Source organism: Oncorhynchus nerka, linkage group LG7, assembly GCF_034236695.1.
Source record: "Oncorhynchus nerka isolate Pitt River linkage group LG7, Oner_Uvic_2.0, whole genome shotgun sequence".
Classification (NCBI taxonomy): domain Eukaryota; kingdom Metazoa; phylum Chordata; class Actinopteri; order Salmoniformes; family Salmonidae; genus Oncorhynchus; species Oncorhynchus nerka.
This window is the reverse complement of record NC_088402.1, coordinates 12650128-12672627: the sequence shown is the minus strand read 5'-3', so window position 1 is coordinate 12672627 and position 22500 is coordinate 12650128. Positions and strand designations below refer to the sequence as shown.

The following is a 22500-nucleotide window of genomic DNA, read 5'->3' as shown; positions in this document are numbered from 1 at the left end:
CACACACATAACCACACACAACCCCACACACAACCCCACACACACACACACACAACCCCACACACAAACACACAACCACACACACAACCACACACACACACACAACCACACACACACACAACCACACACAACCACACACACAACCACACACACACAACCACACACACACACAAGGGCAGGGTAATACTCTCGCTAGGCCGGCCAGAGTTATCTGATGTCATTAGAATCATACTAAACATGATGCTTTTATCCCCCTGTTAAGACATCTGCTAACTCAACTGTGAATAATATGAATTGCATAATATATATTTTCATTATTTAGTTATGTAGATAACGATACTGGATAACCTATATTGTGGGATGCTGTGTGTCCTGTGTGCAGGTCCGTGAGGCTGCCACAACATCTCTGGTGGATGTGTATCGCCACATAGGAGAGAGAGTCAGAGCCGACCTGGGAAAGAGTGGCCTGCCTGCCGCACGGTGAGTCTGTGTGGTTGTGTTGTGTGTGTGGTTGTGTGTGTGTGGTTGGTTGGTTGTGTGGGTGTGTGGTGTGTGTGTGTGTGATTGTGTTGTGTGTGTGTTTGTGTGTGTGTGGTTGTGTGTGGAGTTGTGTGTGGGTGGTTGTGTTGTGTGTATGTGTGTGGTTGGTTGGGTGGGTGGGTGTGTGTGTTGTTGGGTGTGTGTGTGTGGGTGTGTGGTTGTGTATTGGCGTCACTCCATTATCGTTGACACTTTTGGAGAAACCTGTGGAGAATAATGGTCTGTAAAGAATACTTCTAAAATGAGTAGTTCGGTCGGTCGAGTCTGCAGGTTTTGTTGCTGTGGTCTTTTTACTGGCCAGTGACCTCTGTCAGTGGTTTGGACTGTGAATACTAAGTGTATGTCCCGTGGTATCTCTGTCCCAGTCCACACCAAGCTCCACTCTGCCCCTCACACAGTCGCACACAGAGACTCTTTATACTGGACAATGAAGAGGAGGACAGAGGAAGAGAGGGAGGAGTGTGTCGTCTCTGAAGAGGTCCATTGAGTATACTTGCTCTCTGGTCACCGTGGTTACCGTAATAAGGAGTCCGTAGTGTTGTCATTCTGAGCACACACAGCCTCCTCTCTGCCGTCTCTCTCTCTCTCTTTCTGCTCTCTTTCTGCTCTCTCTCCTCTCTCTTTCTGCTCTATCTGCTCTCTCTTTCTGCTCTCTCTCTCTGCTCTCTCTCTCTCTCTCTCTCTTCTGCTCTCTTCTGCTCTCTCTCTCTCTCTCTTTCTGCTCTCTCTCTCTCTCTCTTTCTGCTCTCTCTCTCTCTCTTTCTGCTCTCTCTCTCTCTCTTTTTGACTTCTCTCTCTTTCTGACTTCTCTCTCTTTCTGACTTCTCTCTCTTTCTGACTTCTCTCTCTTTCTGACTTCTCTCTCTTTCTGCCCTCTCTCTTTCTGCCTTTTCTCTCTTTCTGCCTTTTCTCTCTTTCTGACTTCTCTCTTCTCTCTCTCTCTCTTTCTGACTTCTCTATCAATTTCAATTAAATTTGCTTTAGTGGCATGACGTAACAATGTAGATATTGCCAAAGCGTTGTTTGGAGATTTATAATAATAACATAATTAATAATTACATTTGAGGAAATGGGGCTGATGATTTTTCTAGAATAGTGGCCAATTCGTTGATGTAAATATTGAAGAGTGCAGGGCTCAGATTGCAACTGTGGCGAAGGCCCCGCCCCTGGTTAAATAGTTAGGTTATTTTCTTGTCAATTTTGATGCTGCACGTATTGATTTAATTATGTCATATATTTTACTCCCTACACCAGTTTCAGTGACTTTGTAGAACAGTCCTGTATGCCAAATAGAATCAAATGCCTTTTGGAAGTTGATAAAGCAAGCGTATATTCTGGTATTATTTTGGTGGACATGTTTATCTATCAGGGTGTAAATATGATCAGTTGTGCAATGTTTTGGTATAAATCAAATTAGGTTTTACTCCAGATGTGTTTATTAAGGAAGTTTAGAACTCTTACATTTATAATACTACAGAAAACCTTTCCCAGGTTACTGTTCACACAAATGTCTCTAATTGTTAGGGTCAAATTGGTCTCCGTTCTTAAAGATTGGGGTTATGAGTCCTTGGTTCCAGATGTCAGGGAAATAACCTACATTCAGGATCAAATTAAACAGTTTTAATATAGCCAATTGAAATGTTGTACAAGTGAGTTTGAGCATCTCATTTAGGATGCCATCAGGTCTACATGCCTTAGTTTCTTATAGAGCTCCTGGTCAGTAATAGTTTAGTGTCTTGTAGAGCTCCTGGTCAGTAATAGTGTAGTGTCTTATAGAGCTCCTGGTCAGTAATAGTTTAGTGTCTTATAGAGCTCCTGGTGAGTAATAGTTTAGTGTCTTGTAGAGCTCCTGGTCAGTAATAGTTTAGTTTCTTACAGAGCTCCTGGTCAGTAATAGTTTAGTCTCTTATAGAGCTCCTGGTCAGTAATAGTTTAGTGTCTTATAGAGCTCCTGGTCAGTAATAGTTTAGTGTCTTATAGAGCTCCTGGTCAGTAATAGTTTAGTTTCTTAGAGAGCTCCTGGTCAGTAATATTTTAGTTTCTTAGAGAGTTCCTGGTCAGTAATATTTTAGTTTCTTATAGAGCTCCTGGTCAGTAATAGTTTAGTTTCTTATAGAGCTCCTGGTCAGTAATAGTTTAGTTTCTTATAGAGCTCCTGGTCAGTAATAGTTTAGTTTCTTATAGAGCTCCTGGTCAGTAATAGTTTAGTTTCTTATAGAGCTCCTGGTCAGTAATAGTTTAGTTTCTTAGAGAGCTCCTGGTCAGTAATAGTTTAGTCTCTTATAGAGCTCCTGGTCAGTAATAGTTTAGTCTCTTATAGAGCTCCTGGTCAGTAATAGTTTAGTTTCTTATAGAGCTCCTGGTCAGTAATAGTTTAGTCTCTTATAGAGCTCCTGGTCAGTAATAGTTTAGTTTCTTATAGAGCTCCTGGTCAGTAATAGTTTAGTTTCTTAGAGAGTTCCTGGTCAGTAATAGTTTAGTTTCTTAGAGAGCTCCTGGTCAGTAATAGTTTAGTCTCTTATAGAGCTCCTGGTCAGTAATAGTTTAGTTTCTTAGAGAGCTCCTGGTCAGTAATAGTTTAGTTTCTTAGAGAGCTCCTGGTCAGTAATAGTTTAGTTTCTTAGAGAGCTCCTGGTCAGTAATAGTTTAGTTTCTTATAGAGCTCCTGGTCAGTAATAGTTTAGTTTCTTATAGAGCTCCTGGTCAGTAATAGTTTAGTTTCTTATAGAGCTCCTGGTCAGTAATAGTTTAGTTTCTTATAGAGCTCCTGGTCAGTAATAGTTGAGTTTCTTATAGAGCTCCTGGTCAGTAATAGTTTAGTTTCTTATAGAGCTCCTGGTCAGTAATAGTTTAGTTTCTTATAGAGCTCCTGGTCAGTAATAGTTGAGTTTCTTAGAGAGCTCCTGGTCAGTAATAGTTTAGTTTCTTATAGAGCTCCTGGTCAGTAATAGTTGAGTTTCTTATAGAGCTCCTGGTCAGTAATAGTTTAGTTTCTTATAGAGCTCCTGGTCAGTAATTGGAGGAGTCCAGTGGATTTTGATTGTCCTTTACAGCTTTTTCTAATCCATTCAACTCCTCATGAATTTGGCGTTGTTCTGCGTTTGCATCAATTTGAATGGTGTTGTAGAGTGTTTTAAAATGGGTTGTCCATATGTCACCATTTTGTATCGCTAATTCCACTTTTATTTATTTTTAGGTTTTTCCAATTTTGCCAGAAGTTGTGTGTGTTTATGGGCTCCTCAATTAGTGTCATCTGCTTGCTGTTGTGCTGTGCTTTTTTGGTTCTGAGTGTTACGTTTATAGAGTTTTCAAGTCTCACTGTAATGAAGGCGTAATTCACCATTATTTGGGTCTCTGTGCTTTTGGTTGGATAGTGTTTACATTTTTATAATTCACTGTATCACAATTCCAGTGGGTCAGAAGTTTACATACACTAAGTTGACTGTGCCTTTAAACAGCTTGGAAAATTCCAGATAATGATGTCATGGCTTTAGAAGCTTCTGATAGGCTAATTGACATTATTTAAGTCAATTGGAGGTGTACCTGTGGATGTATTTCAAGGCCTACCTTCAAACTCAGTGCCTCTTTGCTTGACATCATGGGAAAATCAAAAGAAATCTGCCAAGACCTCAGAAAAAATTGTAGGGGGGGATGTCATGGCCTGTGGAGGGGAGGGGGCCCTGTGAAGGGGAGGGGGGCCCTGTGAAGGGGAGGGGTCCCTGTGGAGGGCGGGGGCCCTGTGAAGGGGACCCTGTGGAGGGGAGGGGGGCCCTGTGGAGGGCGGGGGCCACACCCTCTGGTGACGTCAGCGTTGATTTTCTGAATGGGGCGGGGAGGAAAGTCTTTCTGGGGCAGCGGAGTGGAGATGGTGAGGCCCTCTCTGCTACTCTGTTGATCAGGCTGCCTACTCTCTTTCTCCTCTCGCAGGTTGTTGGTGCCCGTGGTGAATAATTAATGTAGCCAGGCTGGGACAGGATGTGGAGTGCATCCTGTGTTTTTGCGGGGGTTGACACATCTTTGTAGTAGGTGTCCGCATATGAACCTCCTTATTGACTGGGGGTGTGGGTAAAGGGCGTTTGGTATGGGGGGGGGTGGCCTTTACCTCCTCTAGAGCTGTGGTAAGACTCTCTCCTCACGGTGGTCTTTACCTCCTTCAGAACTGTGGTAAGACTCTCTCCTCACGGTGGTCTTTACCTCCTCACGGTGGTCTTTACCTCCTCAAGGTGGTCTTTACCTCCTCTAGAACTGTGGTAAGACTCTCCTCACGGTGGCCTTTACCTCCTCTAGAGCTGTGGTAAGACTCTCCTCACGGTGGCCTTTACCTCCTCTAGAGCTGTGGTAAGACTCTCCTCACGGTGGCCTTTACCTCCTCTAGAGCTGTGGTAAGACTCTCTCCTCACGGTGGTCTTTACCTCCTCTAGAGCTGTGGTAAGTATCTCTCCTCACGGTGGTCTTTACCTCCTTCAGAGCTGTGGTAAGACTCTCTCCTCACGGTGGTCTTTACCTCCTTCAGAGCTGTGGTAAGACTCTCTCCTCACGGTGGTCTTTACCTCCTCACGGTGGTCTTTACCTCCTCAAGGTGGTCTTTACCTCCTCAAGGTGGTCTTTACCTCCTCAAGGTGGTCTTTACCTCCTCACGGTGGTCTTTACCTCCTCTAGAGCTGTGGTAAGACTCTCCTCACGGTGGCCTTTACCTCCTCTAGAGCTGTGGTAAGACTCTCTCCTCACGGTGGTCTTTACCTCCTCTAGAGCTGTGGTAAGGCTCTCTCCTCACGGTGGCCTTTACCTCCTTCAGAGCTGTGGTAAGGCTCTCTCCTCACGGTGGTCTTTACCTCCTCTAGAGCTGTGGTAAGGCTCTCTCCTCACGGTGGTCTTTACCTCCTCTAGAGCTGTGGTAAGACTCTCTCCTCACGGTGGCCTTTACCTCCTCTAGAGCTGTGGTAAGACTCTCTCCTCACGGTGGCCTTTACCTCCTCTAGAGCTGTGGTAAGGCTCTCTCCTCACGGTGGCCTTTACCTCCTCTAGAGCTGTGGTAATGCTCTCTCCTCACGGTGGTCTTTACCTCCTCTAGAGCTGTGGTAAGGCTCTCTCCTCACGGTGGCCTTTACCTCCTCTAGAGCTGTGGTAATGCTCTCTCCTCACGGTGGTCTTTACCTCCTCTAGAGCTGTGGTAAGACTCTCTCCTCACGGTGGCCTTTACCTCCTTCAGAGCTGTGGTAAGACTCTCTCCTTACGGTGGCCTTTACCTCCTCTAGAGCTGTGGTAAGGCTCTCTCCTCATGGTGGTCTTTACCTCCTCTAGAGCTGTGGTAAGGCTCTCTCCTCACGGTGGTCTTTACCTCCTCTAGAGCTGTGGTAAGACTCTCCTCACGGTGGCCTTTACCTCCGCTGCCCCAGTGACCATGTTGCTATGGTTACCACCAGTAAACCGTTGGAGCTAGACAGTAAGCTAGCTGACAAGTTTGAATTTGGCTAACTAGCATGATACAGATTGACAGAGTTTGAGTTAGAGGACTAATCCTTTCCTCCTGTGTTGATCTTCAGTTGTACAATTTGATTACCTATATATCTTTTGCTAATTTAATCTTGTAAATCTCACTCTTAAAACCTCTACGGGATCGATCCCCCCCCGTGGGATGGTTGAGCTAAAGTAGGCTAATATGATTAGCATGCGGATGTGAGTAACAAAACAATTTCCCAGGACATAAACATATCTGATATGGGCAGAAAGTTCACATTCTTGTTCTCTCTCTCTTGTCTTTCTGCATTCTCTCTCTCTCTCGTCTGTCTTTATGCCTTCTCGCTCTCTCTCTCTCCGTCTCTCAGTCTGTCTTTCTGCCTTCTCGCTCTCTCTCTCTCTCCGTCTGTCTTTCTGCCTTCTCTCTCTCTCTCACATCTGTCTTTCTGCCTTCTCTCTCTCTCTCATCTGTCTTTCTGCCTTCTCGCTCTCTCTCTCTCATCTGTCTTTCTGCCTTCTCGCTCTCTCTCTCTCCGTCTGTCTTTCTGCCTTCTCGCTCTCTCTCTCTCCGTCTGTCTTTCTGCCTTCTCGCTCTCTCTCTCTCTCCGTCTGTCTTTCTGCCTTCTCGCTCTCTCTCTCTCCGTCTGTCTTTCTGCCTTCTCGCTCTCTCTCTCTCCGTCTGTCTTTCTGCCTTCTCGCTCTCTCTCTCTCTCCGTCTGTCTTTCTGCCTTCTCGCTCTCTCTCTCTCCGTCTGTCTTTCTGCCTTCTCGCTCTCTCTCTCCGTCTGTCTTTCTGCCTTCGCTCTCTCTCTCCGTCTGTCTTTCTGCCTTCTCTCTCTCTCTCCGTCTGTCTTTCTGCCTTCTCTCTCTCTCTCCATCTGTCTTTCTGCCTTCTCTCTCTCTCTCTCCATCTGTCTTTCTGCCTTCTCTCTCTCTCTCTCCATCTGTCTTTCTGCCTTCTCTCTCTCTCTCCATCTGTCTTTCTGCCTTCTCTCTCTCTCTCCATCTGTCTTTCTGCCTTCTCTCTCTCTCTCTCCATCTGTCTTTATGCCTTCTCTCTCTCTCTCCATCTGTCTTTCTGCCTTCTCTCTCTCTCCGTCTGTCTTTCTGCCTTCGCTCTCTCTGTCTTTCTGTGAGAATGATTAACATGTTTCATGCTATGTGAATGCTGTGCAGAGGGGGTAAAAGAGAGGGAATGATGGGGAGATGGAGAAGGGTGAGGAACGAGGGTGGAGATGAAGGGTGAGGAACGAGGGTGGAGATGAAGGGTGAGGAACGAGGGTGGAGATGAAGGGTGAGGAACGAGGGTGGAGATGAAGGGTGAGGAACGAGGGTGGAGATGAAGGGTGAGGAACGAGGGTGGAGATGAAGGGTGAGGAACGAGGGTGGAGATGAAGGGTGAGGAACGAGGGTGGAGATGAAGGGTGAGGAACGAGGGTGGAGGTCGCTGGTTCGGGTCCCCCAGTCGACTGGGTCTGTTGATTTGCCCTTGAGCGGGGCGCTCAACCCTGGTTGCTCCGGATGGGACAGTCTGCTAGATGACTGGATCGTAAATGTAATATAATACCACATAATGTAAATGTTGAGCAAATTCACTGCAGGTGAATTGTATGTTGTGTATAGAAAAATTGGACGATTGGGGAAGGAAGCGAGAGTAAAAAAGAGAAAGATTGAGTCTTCACAGCGGTTATGTTAGTAAGCCTCACCATATTTGTGTTTTAGCCTTGAGGGAGGGATGGAAGGAAGAAGAGGAGAGGGGGAAGGGAGGGAGGAAGAGGAGAAAGGGATATCTATGATAAACGTGACATTCTTAGGAAAAGAAAGGAGTGAGAAAAGGAGAGGCAGAGGGAGTAAATATGCTGAGATGAAGAGGAGGGAGCGGCAGTTTTCGTTCCCTGTGCTGGCAGCGCCAAAGCCCCTCCCGTGTGCGCGTGCGTGTGTGCGTGTGCGCGCGTGTTTGTGTGCGCGCGTGTTTGTGTGTGCGCGTGTTTGTGTGTGTGTGTGTGTGTGTTTCTTTCTGTCTGAGGTTATGTAAAGGTAATCCACACTACGGAGATGGAAGGTACAGAGTGTAGAGTTGCAATGTCGTTTTTTCGTCACAAAATACGCTCCAGCATTCAACATTTTATATTACCTTTATTTAACCAGGCAAGTCAGTTAAGAACACATTCTTATTTACATTAAACAACCTACCAAAAGGCCTCCTGCGGGGACGGGGGCCTGGGACTAAAAAAAGACAATATAAATATAGGACAACACTCATCACAACGAGACAACACTACATAAAGAGAGACCTAACACAACAACCTAGCATGGTAGCAACACAACATAACAACAACATGGTAGCAACACAACATAACAACAACATGGTAGCAACACAACATAACAACAACATGGTAGCAACACAACATAACAACAACATGGTAGCAACACAACATAACAACAACATGGTAGCAACACAACATAACAACATGGTAACAACACAACATAACAACACGGTAACAACACAACATAACAACAACATGGTAGCAACACAACATAACAACAACATGGTAGCAACACAACATAACAACAACATGGTAGCAACACAACATAACAACAACATGGTAGCAACACAACATAACAACATGGTAACAACACAACATAACAACACGGTAACAACACAACATAACAACAACATGGTAGCAACACAACATAACAACAACATGGTAGCAATACAACATAACAACAACATGGTAGCAACACAACATAACAACAACATGGTAGCAACACAACATAACAACAACATGGTAGCAACACAACATAACAACAACATGGTAGCAACACAACATAACAACAACATGGTAGTAACACAACATAACAACAACATGGTAGAAACACAACATAACAACAACATGGTAACACAACATAACAACACGGTAACAACACAACATAACAACAACATGGTAGCAACACAACATAACAACAACATGGTAGCAACACAACATAACAACAACATGGTAGCAACACAACATAACAACAACATGGTAGCAACACAACATAACAACAACATGGTAGCAACACAACATAACAACAACATGGTAGCAACATGGTAACAACACAACATAACAACAACATGGTAGCAACACAACATAACAACAACATGGTAACAACACAACATAACAACATGGTAACAACACAACATAACAACATGGTAACAACACAACATAACAACAACATGGTAGCAATACAACATAACAACAACATGGTAGCAATACAACATAACAACATGGTAGCAGCACAACATAACAACAACATGGTAACAACACAACATAACAACAACATGGTAACAACACAACATAACAACAACATGGTAACAACACAACATAACAACAACATGGTAGAAACACAACATAACAACAACATGGTAACACAACATAACAACAACATGGTAGCAACACAACATAACAACAACATGGTAGAAACACAACATAACAACAACATGGTAGAAACACAACATAACAACAACATGGTAGCAATACAACATAACAACAGCATGGTAACAACACAACATAACAACAACATGGTAGCAACACAACATAACAACATGGCAGCAACACAACATAACAACAACATGGTAGCAACACAACATAACAACAACATGGTAACAATACAACATAACAACAATATGATAGCAATACAACATAACAACAACATGGTAGCAACACAACATAACAACAACATGGTAGCAACACAACATGGTAGCAATACAACATAACAACAACATGGTAGCAATACAACATAACAACAACATGGTAGCAATACAACATACCAACAACATGGTAGCAACACAACATGGTAGCAATACAACATAACAACATGGCAGCAACACAACATGGTAGCAGCACAAAACATGGTACAAACATTATTGGGCACAGACAACAGCACAAAGGGCAAGAAGGTAGAGACAACAATACACCACACAAAGCAGCCACAACTGTCAGTAAGAGTGTCCATGATTGAGTCTTTGAATGAAGAGATGGAGATAAAACTGTCCAGTTTGAGTGTTAGGCCTCACTCCCCCCTATCTGAGATATCTACTGCAGCCCTCATCCTTTTAGCTCGTTCCAGTCGCTAGCTGCAGCGAACTGAAAAGAGGAGCGACCCAGGGATGTGTGTGTGCTTTGGGGACCTGTAACAGAATGTGACTGGCAGAACGGGTGCTGTATGTGGAGGATGAGGGCTGCTGTAGATAGCTCAGATAGGGGGGAATGAGGCCTAAGAGTATTTTGTAAATAAGCATAAACCAGTGGCTCTTGCGACGGGTATACAGAGATGACCAGTTCACAGAGGAGTATAGAGTGCAGTCCTATGTAAAGAGCATTGGTGGTAAATCTGATGGCCGAATACTTTTGTACTTCCTGAATATTGAGACGCGCAGTATCATTCCTTCCGCAGCTGTGGAGGCAGTGTTGTCTCTTGGTTCCTTGATCTGGTCTATTGGCCATTTGTCAAAGTAACCTATTGTAATGACCTGACTAGATCATAAATGAACAATTGTCCAGACAGAGGCTTGAGTTTGCGAATTGACGGTTTATTAAACCAACTTTACACAGGCTACTGTTTGGGCCGTAGCACACGCCAAAAAGATGACAGATAACCCACAAGCCAATCGTGACCTTCTCTTGTGAAGCCCAGACGTAAGAGAGAGAACAAAAGCTGAACCTGGTCTTAACTTCCAATGCTCCACCCCCCTGCCCAACCCCCCTCCACGCCACTCCGCCAACCACCAGGATGCCCGGCATCAGAACATTCCAGGCATTCCCGTGATTGGCAGATAGCAGGTTGATTGACATGTCGGACCCCGAACACCGGGTACGGGTCAGTACAACACAACCACCTCCTAGCCTAACACATAACACACAGCTGTCTGTGCGGGTCGCTACACAGCCCCCCACCACAAAGTCCCTCGTCCCGAGGAACAAACAAAGTCTCTGAAGCGACCCGGAGGTCTCCTTTGCCTGCGTGGCCGTGATGGTCGCAGAGTGCCCCTCTGGGAACCAGGGGATGAAGGCAGGGATATGGGGGACAAGGAAGCGGGAACGGGTAATACAGTCCGTGGCTCTGGGGAACCACGCGGTGACACAGGGGGAGACAGGGGAGTGGGCTGTCTGGAGCCTTTTCTGCGGCACCTGAGGGTGGGTGCCTGGAGAATGTCATTGCCAGAGAGGGGAATTGTGGGGGTTCCTGGGGTTTGGGGAGAAGAGGCCCCTCTGTTTTGGGCTAACCTGTCCCGGTGCAGTGCCACCTTTCTCCCCCTGGGAGGAAGCTGCACCAGTACACAACCTCCCCTACCCTCTCAGGACACTGCAGGGTCCCACCCAGTGACTGTCCAACTTGGGGCATCTGCCTTTTTTCCTTAGGGGGCTGTAGACCCAGACCAGCTCCCCAGCCACAAAGTGCCTTCCCCGGGTGTGCACGTCATAGTTCCTTTTCTGCCTCACCCCTGCATTCACCAGCTGCTCTCTGGCGAAGGTGTGGGCTGTCTCCAGGCGGTCCTGGAGTCTCCGGGCATACTCCGGCCCCGGAGGAACATGAGGGCTATCCAGGGGCTGACCAAACGCCATCTCCGCAGGGGTGCGGATCTCTCTCCCCAGCATGAGGAGGGCAGGCGTGCAGGAGGTGGAGTCTTGGACGGCGGAGCGGCATGCCATGAGGACCATAGGCAGGTGCTTGTCCCAGTCACGCTGGTGTTTGGAAGAGACGATGGCCAGCTGCTGTCCAAGCGTTTTGTTGAAGCGCTCCACAAGGCCATCACTTTGAGGATGGAGAGGAGTAGTGCGGGTCTTGTGCATACCCAGCCTCTCACACATGGTGGCGAACACACGGGACTCAAAGTTTCTGCCTTGGTCGCTGTGGATGGACTCTGCAGCTCCAAACCTGCTGAACATCCCGCTGTCAGGGCGTCGACGATGGTCTCTGCCTCCTGGTCAGGCAGGGCATAGGCCTCGGGCCATTTTGTGAAATAGTCCATGGCCGTGAGCACCCAGCGGTTTTCACTGTCTGTGGTGGGGAACGGCCCAACTACATCCACTCCCACCCTCTCCATGGGAGCCCCCACTGGGAACTGTTGGAGCTGAGCATGAGAGCGGCCTGGGGGCCCTTTCTCGCTGTGCAGTTGTCACAGCGGCGACAAAAGTCCTCCACATCCCTCTTGTGCTGCCCCCAGTAGAAGCCCTGACTGAGACGGCGCAGTGTTTTGTGACCCCAAAGTGTCCAGTCCCCACCCCCATGAGTACTCTGGAGCACAGCCTCCCGCAATGCTTTTGGGACCACCACCTGCCACCTCTCCTCTCCCGTAGCTGACTCCTTCCATGCCCGCTGTAGCACGCCATCAGCCAGCCGCAGTCTCTCAAACTTCGACCACAACCCTTTGGTCGCGAGTGAGAGCGCTGTCACCTCTTCCCATGGTGGCCTCACCTGCGCCTCTACCCACTGTAGCACTGGCTGTAGGTCTGTGTCCCGTCCTGCTGCTGCCGCCATTCAGCCACGTCGACAGTCTGCAGCTCACAGCAGACAGGCCCGCTCGCCCGACACACTGTGGCACAGACACCCTCCTCTGCCCGCAGCTCTCTCTCCCGTCCCTCTCTCCGTTCACAGTGGCGGCAGCCGTCTGCAGTACAGGGCCGACGGGACATGGCTTTGGCGTTGGAGTGGCGTGCCCCTGCCCTGTGCACCACCGTGAAGTCATACGGCTGAAGCTCCTCCAACCAGCGTGCCACCTGCCCCTCTGGCTCTCTGAAAGACATGAGCCACTGGAGAGCAGAGTGGTCAGTCCTTACAGTAAAGGGCAGACCACCCAGGTAGTACTTGAAGTGTTTGACGGAAGCCACAACAGCCAAGAGCTCCCGCCGGGTGACACAGTAGCGGCGCTCATGTTTGTCAAATGTTTTTCTGAAGTACGCCAACACTCTCTCCCCCTCTGGCCCCACCTGGGCCAGCACCCCACCCATGCCCACATTGCTCGCGTCTGTGTCCAGGATAAAGGGCAAGGTGAGGTCAGGGGGGGCGAGCACGGGGTCCTCGATCAGTGCACGTTTGAGGGTGTTGAACGCCTCCTCACACTCCACTGTCCAAGTGAAAGCCTCGTCCTTCGGCAGCAGGCGGTTCAGTGGAGCAGCAACGCTTGAGAAGCCCTGTACAAACCTCCTGTAGTACGAGGCCAGGCCCAGGAAGCTCTTCAGCTGACGCTGGTCGGTGGGGGTGGGCCAGTCTCTGACAGCCCCTACCTTGTCCTCCATGGTGCTGATCCCCTCCTTCCCCACTCGGTGGCCCAAGAAGGACACCTCTCTCCTCATGAAGTGGCACTTCTCGGGGTGGAGCTTCAGACCTGCGGCAGCCACCCTCTCCAGCACACGCCGTAGAGCCCCCAGGGCTGACTGGAAGGAGCTGCCATGGGCCAGGATGTCATCGAGGTATACCAGACACTGCTGTCGGGGGATGCCATCCAGCACCCTGTCCATCAAACGCTCAAAAGTAGCTGGAGCGTTGCACAGGCCAAAGCACAGGACCTTGAACTGCCAGTGTCCTCTGTTAGTGGAGAACGCAGTTTTGGCTCTGGCCTCTGGGGAGAGGGGGCACCTGCCAGTAGCCACTGCGGAGGTCTAGTGAGGAGAACCAGGAGGACCCCTAACCAGGTCCAGCGACTCATCGATACGTGGTATGGGGTATGAGTCCTTCCTGGTTACCTCATTCAGCCGCCTGTAGTCCGCACAGAACCTCAGCTTGCCCCCTTCTTCGGAACCATGACGACTGGCGCCGCCCAGGGGCTGTCTGAGGGCTCAATGAAGTCTGCCCGCTGCATCTCCAACACAGCCTTGTCTGCCGCCTCCTGGCGTGCCAGCGGGAATACGGCGGGGACGCATCTTGATGGGTCGAGCATCACCTGTGTCGATCTCATGCTGCACCAGATGAGTCTGACCCACCTCTTCCTCACTCAACGCAAAGCTGTCTCTGAATTCAAACAGCAACTGCCACAACCGTTCCTGCTGCTCGGGGTCAAGACCAACACAGTTCCTCCCCCATATCTCCCTCACTGCAGACAGTGTCCTCTCCTCTCCCATCTGGGGTAGCTGGGCTGGGGGTGCGGCCCGGGCTCACAGAGGGCTGTGTCATGGAGGTAGCTGGGGGAATGTAACACACCGCCGTAGGTGACAGGGGGACTGGGGAAAAGTCACACATAGCTGTGGGGGAGGGGGCGCAGCCATGAGTCTCTGCTGCTTTAACTGTTGGAGTAAAGGGTTTGTTGGGTTGAGTGAATGTGACATTAGGGGGGGACATGGTGACTTCCGTCCCTCCCTGGAAGCTCAGTGTGCCCCTATTTAGGTCTAACTGGCAGCCTGTGCTCCTAAGAAAGTCCAACCCCAGGATACAAGGGTCCTGCACAGCCGCCACCCACACAGGATGACGCACAGTCCTGCCCCCTACTGTCAGAGTCATTATTCCCTTCCCTTTCATGGGTGCCAGCTCACCTGTGACTGTGCGGAGCTGCACAGTTGTAGGCTCACACTGAGTCCAACCTGGCACAATATCTGGCCTCACCAGGGTTACTGTGGACCCAGTGTCCACCAGGGCGGAGCAGGGCACCCCCTCCACAGTGACAGGGACATGACAAAAGTCCCCAACACAGGTCCGGCCCACCACAACAACAGGCTCCATCCGCTTGCCCTCGTCTGCTTCTGGGGGAAGTGGAGCCTTGCTTCCCCGTCTGTGCCGGTGGGCTCCTCCTGAAGATGATGGTGGTTGGGATAGAAAGCCAGGGGTCCGCACTACCCGGTCTATGCGGACCCCGAGCCGTTTCCCTGAGCTCTGGGGGACACACTATTTTTGCATTGATAACCAAGTGACTCTGTGACTGGGGCGGCAGGGTAGCCTAGTGGTTAGAGCAGTAACCGGAAGGTTGCAAGTTCAAATCCCCGAGCTGACGAAGTACAAATCTGTCGTTCTGCCCCTGAACAGGCAGTTAACCCACTGTTCCTAGTCCGTCATTGAAAATAAGAATTTGGTCTTAACTGACTTGCCTAAAGGTTAAAAAAAGGAATCCACCCAAAAATGTATTTAGTTTATAAGTAATAACTAGTGATTCTAGGCTATTGTGAAATGGCAGAACCTGCTGTAGCTAACTAGGTAGCCATCTGCTTTTTCTCCATGACCATAACTAACTAACTAGCCATGTGCTTTTTCTCCATGACCAAAACTAACTAGCTAGCCATGTACTTTTTCTCCATGACCATAACTAACTAGCCATGTGCCTTTTCTCCATGACCATAACTAACTAACTAGCCATGTGCCTTTTCTCCATGACCATAACTAACTAACTAGCCATGTGCTTTTTCTCCATGACCAAAACTAACTAGCCATGTGCTTTTTCTCCATGACCAAAACTAACTAGCCATGTGCTTTTTCTCCATGACCAAAACTAACTAACTAGCCATGTGCTTTTTCTCCATGACCATAACTAACTAACTAGCCATGTGCTTATTCTCCATGACCATAACTAACTAGCCATGTGCTTTTTCTCCATGACCAAAACCAACTAGCCATGTGCTTTTTCTCCATGACCAAAACCAACTAGCCATGTGCTTTTTCTCCATGACCAAAACCAACTAGCCATGTGCTTTTTCTCCATGACCATAACTAACTAACCAACTAGCCATGTGCTTTTTCTCCATGACCAAAACCAACTAGCCATGTGCTTTTTCTCCATGACCATAACTAACTAGCCATGTGCTTTTTCTCCATGACCATAACTAACCAACTAGCCATGTGCTTTTTCTCCATGACCATAACTAACTAACCAACTAGCCATGTGCTTATTCTCCATGACCATAACTAACTAACTAGCATGTGCTTTTTCTCCATGACCAAAACTAACTAACCAACTAGCCATGTGCTTTTTCTCCATGACCAAAACCAACTAGCCATGTGCTTTTTCTCCATGACCATAACTAACTAGCCATGTGCTTTTTCTCCATGACCATAACTAACCAACTAGCCATGTGCTTTTTCTCCATGACCATAACCAACTAGCCATGTGCTTTTTCTCCATGACCATAACTAACTAACTAGCCATGTGCTTTTTCTCCATGACCAAAACCAACTAGCCATGTGCTTTTTCTCCATGACCAAAACCAACTAGCCATGTGCTTTTTCTCCATGACCATAACTAACCAACTAGCCATGTGCTTTTTCTCCATGACCAAAACCAACTAGCCATGTGCTTTTTCTCCATGACCATAACTAACTAACTAGCCATGTGCTTTTTCTCCATGACCAAAACTAACTAACCAACTAGCCATGTGCTTTTTCTCCATGACCATAACTAACTAACCAACTAGCCATGTGCTTATTCTCCATGACCATAACTAACTAACTAGCCATGTGCTTTTTCTCCATGACCATAACTAACTAACCAACTAGCCATGTGCTTTTTCTCCATGACCATAACTAACTAGCCATGTGCTTTTTCTCCATGACCATAACTAACCAACTAGCCATGTGCTTTTTCTCCATGACCAAAACTAACTAGCCATGTGCTTTTTCTCCATGACCATAACTAACCAACTAGCCATGTGCTTTTTCTCCATGACCATAACCAACTAGCCATGTGTTTTTCTCCATGACCATAACTAACTAGCCATGTGTTTTTCTCCATGACCATAACTAACTAGCCATGTGTTTTTCTCCATGACCATAACTAACTAGCCATGTGTTTTGCTCCATGACTATAACTAACTAACTAACTAGCCATGTGTTTTTCTCCATGACTATAACTAACTAGCCATGTGTTTTTTCTCCATGACTATAACTAACTAGCCATGTGCTTTTTCTCCATGACCATAACCAACTAGCCATGTGCTTTTTCTCCATGACCATAACTAACTAGCCATGTGCTTATTCTCCATGACCATAACTAACTAGCTAGCCATGTGCTTTTTCTCCATGACCATAACTAACTAGCCATGTGCTTTTTCTCCATGACCATAACTAACTAGCCATGTGCTTTTTCTCCATGACCATAACTAACCAACTAGCCATGTGCTTTTTCTCCATGGCCATAACTAACCAACTAGCCATGTGCTTATTCTCCATGACCATAACTAACCAACTAGCCATGTGCTTATTCTCCATGACCATAACTAACTAGCCATGTGCTTTTTCTCCATGACCATAACTAACTAACTAGCCATGTGTTTTTTCTCCATAACTAACTAACCAACTAGCCATGTGCTTATTCTCCATGACCATAACTAACTAACCAACTAGCCATGTGCTTATTCTCCATGACCATAACTAACTAGCCATGTGTTTTTCTCCATGACCATAACTAACTAGCCATGTGTTTTGCTCCATGACTATAACTAACTAACTAACTAGCCATGTGTTTTTCTCCATGACTATAACTAACTAGCCATGTGTTTTTTCTCCATGACTATAACTAACTAGCCATGTGCTTTTTCTCCATGACCATAACCAACTAGCCATGTGTTTTTCTCCATGACCATAACTAACTAGCCATGTGTTTTTCTCCATGACCATAACTAACTAGCCATGTGTTTTTCTCCATGACCATAACTAACTAGCCATGTGTTTTGCTCCATGACTATAACTAACTAACTAACTAGCCATGTGTTTTTCTCCATGACTATAACTAACTAGCCATGTGTTTTTTCTCCATGACTATAACTAACTAGCCATGTGCTTTTTCTCCATGACCATAACCAACTAGCCATGTGCTTTTTCTCCATGACCATAACTAACTAGCCATGTGCTTTTTCTCCATGACCATAACTAACCAACTAGCCATGTGCTTTTTCTCCATGGCCATAACTAACCAACTAGCCATGTGCTTATTCTCCATGACCATAACTAACTAGCTAGCCATGTGCTTTTTCTCCATGACCATAACTAACTAGCCATGTGCTTTTTCTCCATGACCATAACTAACTAGCCATGTGCTTTTTCTCCATGACCATAACTAACCAACTAGCCATGTGCTTTTTCTCCATGGCCATAACTAACCAACTAGCCATGTGCTTATTCTCCATGACCATAACTAACCAACTAGCCATGTGCTTATTCTCCATGACCATAACTAACTAGCCATGTGCTTTTTCTCCATGACCATAACTAACTAACTAGCCATGTGTTTTTTCTCCATAACTAACTAACCAACTAGCCATGTGCTTATTCTCCATGACCATAACTAACTAACCAACTAGCCATGTGCTTATTCTCCATGACCATAACTAACTAGCCATGTGTTTTTCTCCATGACCATAACTAACTAGCCATGTGTTTTGCTCCATGACTATAACTAACTAACTAACTAGCCATGTGTTTTTCTCCATGACTATAACTAACTAGCCATGTGTTTTTTCTCCATGACTATAACTAACTAGCCATGTGCTTTTTCTCCATGATCATAACCAACTAGCCATGTGCTTTTTCTCCATGACCATAACTAACTAGCCATGTGCTTTTTCTCCATGACCATAACTAACCAACTAGCCATGTGCTTTTTCTCCATGGCCATAACTAACCAACTAGCCATGTGCTTATTCTCCATGACCATAACTAACTAGCTAGCCATGTGCTTTTTCTCCATGACCATAACTAACTAGCCATGTGCTTTTTCTCCATGACCATAACTAACTAGCCATGTGCTTTTTCTCCATGACCATAACTAACTAGCCATGTGCTTTTTCTCCATGACCATAACTAACCAACTAGCCATGTGCTTTTTCTCCATGGCCATAACTAACCAACTAGCCATGTGCTTATTCTCCATGACCATAACTAACCAACTAGCCATGTGCTTATTCTCCATGACCATAACTAACTAGCCATGTGCTTTTTCTCCATGACCATAACTAACTAACTAGCCATGTGTTTTTTCTCCATGACCATAACTAACCAACTAGCCATGTGCTTATTCTCCATGACCATAACTAACTAACCAACTAGCCATGTGCTTATTCTCCATGACCATAACTAACTAACCAACTAGCCATGTGCTTATTCTCCATGACCATAACTAACTAACCAACTAGCCATGTGCTTATTCTCCATGACCATAACTAACTAACCAACTAGCCATGTGCTTATTCTCCATGACCATAACTAACTAACCAACTAGCCATGTGCTTATTCTCCATGACCATAACTAACCAACTAGCCATGTGCTTATTCTCCATGACCATAACCAACTAGCCATGTGCTTTTTCTCCATGACTATAACTAACTAACCATGTGTTTTTCTCCATGACTATAACTAACTAACTAACTAGCCATGTGCTTTTTCTCCATGACTATAACTAACTAACTAACTAGCCATGTGTTTTTCTCCATGACTATAACTAACTAGCCATGTGTTTTTTCTCCATGACCATAACTAACTAGCCATGTGCTTATTCTCCATGACCATAACTAACTAGCCATGTGCTTATTCTCCATGACTATAACTAACTAGCCATGTGTTTTTCTCCATGACCATAACCAACTAGCCATGTGTTTTTCTCCATGACCATAACTAACTAGCCATGTGTTTTTCTCCATGACCATAACCAACTAACTAGCCATGTGCTTATTCTCCATGACCATAACTAACCAACTAGCCATGTGTTTTTCTCCATGACCATAACCAACTAGCCATGTGTTTTTCTCCATGACCATAACCAACTAACTAGCCATGTGCTTATTCTCCATGACCATAACTAACCAACTAGCCATGTGCTTATTCTCCATGACCATAACTAACCAACTAGCCATGTGTTTTTCTCCATGACCATAACTAACTAGCCATGTGTTTTTCTCCATCACCATAACCAACTAACTAGCCATGTGCTTATTCTCCATGACCATAACTAACCAACTAGCCATGTGTTTTTCTCCATGACCATAACCAACTAGCCATGTGCTTATTCTCCATGACCAAAACCTGGAGTTCTGTTTTAGCTGACATGGGAACACAAGCAGCATATTAAACTGGGATAATGTTTTAGGTTGTTTTTATGTTTTATAATTCACCTTTTATTAAACTCGCCAGATCATTTTCCATCACTGGATGTCGATTGGGGGTGTGTGTGGTATATGTCCAATATAACCCCCGGGGTGCCTTATTGCTATTACAAACTGGTCACCAAAGTAATTAGAGCATGTTTTCTCACGGCACGTCATGCAAAACACACTCAAAGCCTGAGATGTAATATTTTCCAATGGGTGGTGCTTCGCCGTGTAATATGAGTTCGTCTCCTCCTGTTTCTTTCTTCCCCCGTTCCCCCTCCCTCTTTTGCCCCCTCCCTCTCTTGCCCCCTCCCCTCTTCCCTCTCTCCCTCCGTCTCTGTGAGTCACTGCACCATGTTGGATACAAAGAGCAGAGGACTCGTGTGACACTAGTATGGGAGCTACCGCTACGCGACGTAGCAACACGCCGACCCATTAATCATCCCACATGGAAATGCTGCTGCTACTCTTATTTTGATATCGGCTAGGCTACACTATGCTATGCTAATTCAGAGCATTAATCAATATGGAAATTATCATGTCGACTAATTGTTGAGCGGTGTGGAATTGCTATGCAGCTGAGGAGCCTGGCACTACGCTAATCATCAGAAATCAGGAGAGCTAAGCTGTCAGGGGTTTTGACTGCCAAGAGGACGGTGTGTGTGTATACACACACGTGTGTTTTTGCTCTGGTCTTATTGTTTTTCATGTCAACCTTGACATTGAGGATGGTGTGTGTGGTGTTGCAAACAGGTGCACCGATATGTGCTACATTTGTGCTGGTGTGTGTGTTGTTGTGCTGGTGTGTGTGTTGTTGTGCTGGTGTGTGTGTTGTTGTGCATGCAGATGTGTGTATTCTGACATTTCCCGTCTCCTGTCTACAGGTTACAGACAATATATGGGCGTTTTGACGAAGCTTTGAATTCTGAGAACATGGCGCTCAGCCCCAGTCACGGTGAGTCCCTCCCTCACCACCTCTTCACCTTGGCTTTCTCTGATGTGTGTCCTTTTATGCCCCATATGGAGCAGGAGATGTGGTATGACTGATCCTGTGTGTTTGTGGGGGGGGGTGTTAAAGACTGCCCAATAGGATTACCTGTTTAATCTCTCAGGAGTTTCCAGCTTCAGATATCTGGCGTCTGCTTGGACCAGATCCCTGCCTAGCAACACCAGAACTCCTGTTCTTATCTGGCAGTTGGGTTGTCTTTAGTTTGGCTGCAGAGTTAGTTGTAGTTTGGCTGCAGAGTTAGTTGTAGTTTGGCTGCAGAGTTAGTTGTAGTTTGGCTGCAGAGTTAGTTGTAGTTTGGCTGCAGAGTTAGTTGTAGTTTGGCTGCAGAGTTAGTTGTAGTTTGGCTGCAGAGTTAGTTGTAGTTTGGCTGCAGAGTTAGTTGTAGTTTGGCTGCAGAGTTAGTTGTAGTTTGGCTGCAGAGTTAGTTGTAGTTTGGCTGCAGAGTTAGTTGTAGTTTGAATGCAGAGTTAGTTGTAGCTTGGCTGCAGAGTTAGTTGTAGCTTGGCTGCAGAGTTAGTTGTAGCTTGGCTGCAGAGTTGTAGCTTGGCTGCAGTGTTGTAGCTTGGCTGGAGAGTTGTAGTTTGGCTGCAGAGTTAGTTGTAGCTTGGCTGCAGAGTTAGTTGTAGCTTGGCTGCAGAGTTAGTTGTAGCTTGGCTGCAGAGTTAGTTGTAGCTTGGCTGCAGTGTTGTAGTTTGGCTGCAGTGTTGTAGTTTGGCTGCAGTGTTGTAGTTTGGCTGCAGTGTTGTAGTTTGGCTGCAGTGTTGTAGTTTGGCTGCAGTGTTGTAGTTTGGTTTATAGACAATTTCTAAGTTAGTTTGTCTGGTTTTTACGTTGTAGTTTGGTTATAAAGATTTGCAGTTGTGGTCTACCATCTGTCTTCAGTTGTCTGCAGTGTTGTATTTTATTAGTTTTGTAATCTGTCTGTTCCTTAGTCAGTCTCTCTACACTGTTTGTTTATTCTGAAGAGGTTAGAGGCTGGGTGTGAGGGTATGGTTGCTATGATACCGTCTCCAGTGGCAGCATGGGCTGATTGGGATTAACCCTGGGACCCCCGAAGGGTTTCAGTTCAGATCCCTCCAGAGAGGGCAGTGAGCCTTTGGGCCCCTGATCTACATACAGAGACACTGAAAGGTCCGATGTACCTCTCATTCTGTGTATATATGAAGAAACCAGACTCTGTTTTCCCCCCTGAAAAACAGTAACTCAAAGCTCCAACCTGAGGACACAGCACACACATTTAGCCAATCAGACCACAGAAAAGCAGGATGCAGCCAGAGTGAAACCAGAGAGAGAAGAATTTCTGTACACTGTTACTATGGCTGTCGGGGACGAGGGAGGGATGGTCTGTGTGATCTTTGGCTCTGGAGTGAAATCATACTGGGGATATACTCGTGCCGGTCTCTGAGTGCCTTACAATGTCTGTCTGGGGATAGTTTGAGTCATTCTGTTTTG

At 46.4% G+C, this 22500-nt stretch overlaps 1 protein-coding gene across 28 annotated transcripts in view; it reads left to right on the top strand.

Annotated features, from left to right (window-relative positions):
- The window catches only part of LOC115124612 (CLIP-associating protein 2-like), a 180074-nt gene that overhangs the window by 51882 nt on the left and 105692 nt on the right, over positions 1 to 22500 (top strand). For 27 of the 28 annotated variants that reach the window (XM_065020197.1, XM_065020209.1, XM_065020199.1 and 24 more), the window contains 2 exons: positions 383 to 480; positions 20924 to 20994. In XM_065020197.1, the coding sequence (XP_064876269.1) occupies positions 383 to 480; positions 20924 to 20994 (169 nt within the window). Of the gene's footprint in view, positions 1 to 382; positions 481 to 20411; positions 20696 to 20923; positions 20995 to 22500 lie in introns of those variants that run through there. The other variant, XM_065020222.1, reaches the window with a different exon arrangement.